The sequence below is a fragment of the Leuresthes tenuis genome, unplaced genomic scaffold (genome assembly GCF_036924035.1).
Source record: "Leuresthes tenuis unplaced genomic scaffold, fLeuTen1.0.hap1 SCAF_5, whole genome shotgun sequence".
Classification (NCBI taxonomy): Eukaryota; Metazoa; Chordata; class Actinopteri; order Atheriniformes; family Atherinopsidae; genus Leuresthes; species Leuresthes tenuis.
In genome coordinates this window covers 6,413,542-6,417,457 of record NW_027325359.1, presented here as the reverse complement: position 1 = coordinate 6,417,457, position 3,916 = coordinate 6,413,542, and the positions used below count along the sequence as shown (strand labels likewise).

Here is a 3,916-nt window from a genome sequence, read left to right as displayed (position 1 = left end):
GAAGGAAAGAAAGAGGAAAAAGGAAAAAAAAATAAAGTTGCTGCAATGCAGAATATGCAAAATGTAACGTTTTCTAGGAACTGAGGGGTGTCGGGAACGTCTGCATGCTGATGAGGGTCGTTACCAACTTCAATGTTTTTGATATTAGAAAAATAGACTTTATTTTGCTTTTCTGAGGGTATCAACTGAATATCACAGGCACAACTTCAGCATTAATTTATCAGCGTATGAGTTCTGCATGCCAGCTTCACTGGTGTTAAATCCTGCTAATGACAACCAACGGGCCCCTGTACAGCACAAGCTCACACATGTAAGATCCATGTGCTCCGACGCGTTTATCAGTCACTGTCAGACCCGTTTGAGGCCACTGATGCACAGTTATACTCTTACTTCTGATCCCTCCTTACTGACTTCCTGTGATTCAGTGTCTGTTTTGTGTATGTTTTTTCACATTGTACAAAATGTAAAAACAAATAAAAATATCAATTACAGGTCGCGCTTCATGTCCTTTCTGTCACAACACTTTCTCCTCTTAGCACGTTCCTGGATGTGTTTTTATATGAAGATTTTATTTAAACTGCTTCAAATTCATTTAAAATTTATAAAAGAAACCAAAAAAACATCTTTTGGTCTAAATTAGCAACAAAGAAAAGTGAGTTCCCCTTGCATCGTTTTTTCTTCGATCCATGCTGTGTTATCTTTTCAATACAAGCTGTAAAACCACAGCGAACGTTGTTTTTTTTCTTACAAAACCAGGAGAAACATTTCTCTAAATATCAAACGAAGCAGCAGTTCGGTGCAGTTTGAACTTCCTGTGAACACTAAATAAATAAGTGAAACCTTGCAGTTGGATCGTGGAGAGTTGAGTGAACAGCTCAAGTGTCCAGCCTGCGTTTCTTCATGTGCTGTCCTTGTCTGTACGGGCTGAAGGCTTCACCTGACGGTTGGAAAGAAGAAAAAGAATTTAAAAGCATAGATTTAACGCAGGCCAGCTCCCTTGGTGAGTGCTTTTGAAACCTCACCTGCTCTCCCCTGACAGTGGGCGTGCTGTTGGGGTCTGTACTGAGACTGGACATGTGCGCTGCTGCTGCTTGACGGGGCCTCTGCGGGTCTGCTTGGAGCCCTCTGTGGAGTCTTACTGCGTGTCTGCATCTGGTGATTCCCAGGAGTGCTGGGCCGGAAGCCTCTGGGAGCAGGACCGGCGCTGGGAACATCCAGCTCTTCGATTCCGTCCAGAGTGAAATCCCACAGCTCCGGATCATCTGCGGATGAAAAAAGAAGTAAGAGGCCCTTTGCATCACACCAAGTGCTCAGAGCCTTCTGATGGTGGTGTCCAGCACCTGTTAAACACTCGTCCCTGCTGCTGAACTTGTTTTCAGCTGTGGCGCCGTCACTGATCGCAGGAGCAGCACAGTCAGGACCTAAATGAGCACAAACAGAAACATCTTTATTTCTTTAAGTTTTACTTTCTGAACATTCTTCTTCTTCTGTACAATGTTGCGAGCTGTGTAAAGGAGTCGGGGCCACTGCTTCCACCAGTGACTCTGAATGAAGACACCTTTTCCTCCTGGGGATCTTGGGCCAATAGCGACCTCTGCCTCCTCGGACTTGGCTTGAGCCAGGTCCTGCTGCAGCTTCTTGGCCTCCATCTCTCTCCTGAACTTCTGCTGAAGCTGCTGCTGTCGGAGTTTCCTCAGCTGTTTGGGGTCCGTGTGCTCCTCAGAGTCAACAACATCCACCGAGTCCACGGCAGATCTTCAGAGGAGGAAAGCGAATTTTAGGTGATGCGCTTCAGCAAAGGGGACGAGGAGATTTAAGTCCGACTAAAGCCGGGGGTTTTTTTTTTACCTGGAGCTGATGTTCTCGCTGTTTCTGCGGGGGGCTGAGTCAGCAGCACCGGGAGTGTGAACCTCTGAAAGGTTCTGGTTGAGCACTCTGGGCTCCAGAGGCATCCTGGCAGGACCTGCTGAATATTTAAGCTTTTCTTCTCGGACCAGACTGCTGAACCGGGCCTTCTCTACAGAAGGCTCACCCTCTGACCGCTTAGTGTGAGCTGGGTCCAGAGCAGGAGGAGGCTTTGTGTAGAAGAAGAAAGTTTCACAGGAATTAGTGGAGTAAAAAAATTAAAAAGTAGACAAAGTTTTACTTTACATGGCGTTTCTGACCTGTTTGGGGATCTTGTTAATAGCAAGAAGGTATTCTTTATTGAGGATGCAGTTTCCCAGAGCATTACCAAAACATCTCAACGTGAGAAAAAGAAGAAGCGTTTTAAACATTTCCGCTCATTTTCCTGAACTATCTCAGCAAAGAACTCAGAACATGCAAGCTGCTTTACTTCAGCGCTCTCTTGGTGCCATCTGTGACAGCTTCCTTTCTCGCCTTTTCCAGAGACAGTGCTTTAGACTTCAGCCCCTCGCTGACTCCATACCCGACATCCTCATGGTACGACCCATCCTGGATGAAGAACACTCGTCAACACAAGTTCATTCGGACTAAATGAGCAGCAGAGATGATTGGCTGTGGACCAAACTGAAGAAAGATGTTTAAAGAAGAAAGAAAAAAAGCGTTCATCCAACCTTGAGCTGCACTTTGACAAACGCACTGACCCCGACGTAAAACTTCCCGTTGACGAGGTCTACGAAGTCTGAAAACCAAACGTAACCCGTTTGTGTGACTCTGTGGTGTTAAAATCGAATCCTGTAGAGTCGGGTGAGTCATACCAACGTTCTGCTGGGAAATAGAGTGAGACCATCCGTTGTATCCAAACATCTCGTTGGCCAGGCTGATGACACGATGCCCTTCGATATAACACACCTGTTGAAACAAGGTGTTCTTCATTGCTTTGGACTACAGTTACATTAGGATACTTGGGTTTGAACAGTTACTTCAGCCTGATATGGCTTCTGTGTGCCGTCAAAGACAAACAACAATGATGAAACACATTTCACGGTGCAGGGGGGCTTTAATAGACTTGACAGCTCGAGAGAAAAACAAAGACTTGCCTTTTGTCCTCCTCCAGCCATTCTGGTGCTGATGTATTCTGGTCCCAGCTTCTGTCGCAGGGCATTGTGCACAGCCTGGTACTCTTCAGCTGTGTAGGTACACTGTCCACAGAGCACAATCAGTTAGACAAAACAAAGCAAAAAACCGCACTGGAAGATGATGCGTGTTATCCATGTTTATAGTCTGCTTTAATCATTTCGAAGTGCAGGAAACTTTGTGTGCATGTATGATTTCAACCTTTCTCCCACTGATCCTTCAGCTCTCTTTAGACATTTTTGTCAGTCGTTTAATTTCTGCTCACCCGAGTCTCGCTTGACCAACGACTCTGTGACAGAAGTTTGAAAGAAGTCCAAGGGACGATGCGTCTCTGCGCTCCTGATTTCTACCTACCTGTCCGAAGCACCTGGATGCGGGGATGCTCCTCTCCTCGCTGGCCATGGTTTGCTAAGATGTCCTTTAATCACTAAAAACTCAAAGACTACTTGCAACAAGTCAGAATTAAGCACTTATAGCTAGAATTACCCTAGAAGTGACAAATTAGAGAAGCTAACGACTGATACCTGCTCGTTAAACAGGTCAAAGAGGCCTCACTTTGCTCGCTGAAGTTACACGAACCAGGTCCAAATTGCGTAATAAACTAGTCCAATGTTGTAAGTATAAATTCTCTCGATTGCACGCATAGAAAGTGACTTTTTTTTTATTGAAATGGACGCCAGAATTCTTTTTCGTGTTTTCACTAACAAACGGAAATGGGACCATCTGAACTTCCCGCTCGGACTACCGGAGGGGGAGGAGCCTGTGCTGCCTTCAGAGTTATCGGGAAAATAAGTAGCGTACCTAAAGAAGTCGATGAGCTTGGAAGGAAATTTAAATTTTAGACATGTTTTATTCGCAGATTGTGTGTTTCTATTTC

General features: G+C 45.3%; 1 protein-coding gene across 1 annotated transcript; it reads right to left on the bottom strand.

Annotated features, from left to right (window-relative positions):
• Nucleotides 1-732: 732 nt before the first annotated feature.
• rad52 (RAD52 homolog, DNA repair protein) lies at nucleotides 733-3,906 on the bottom strand. Its single transcript, XM_072385639.1, has 11 exons — nucleotides 3,394-3,906; nucleotides 3,003-3,104; nucleotides 2,721-2,814; nucleotides 2,577-2,644; nucleotides 2,336-2,454; nucleotides 2,166-2,241; nucleotides 1,849-2,075; nucleotides 1,559-1,755; nucleotides 1,341-1,421; nucleotides 1,023-1,262; nucleotides 733-937 (listed from the first exon to the last, which is right to left on the bottom strand). Exons 1-11 carry the CDS (start codon nucleotides 3,439-3,441, stop codon nucleotides 876-878), a joined length of 1,314 nt encoding a protein of 437 aa, XP_072241740.1. The 5' UTR covers nucleotides 3,442-3,906; the 3' UTR covers nucleotides 733-875.
• Nucleotides 3,907-3,916: the final 10 nt, after the last annotated feature.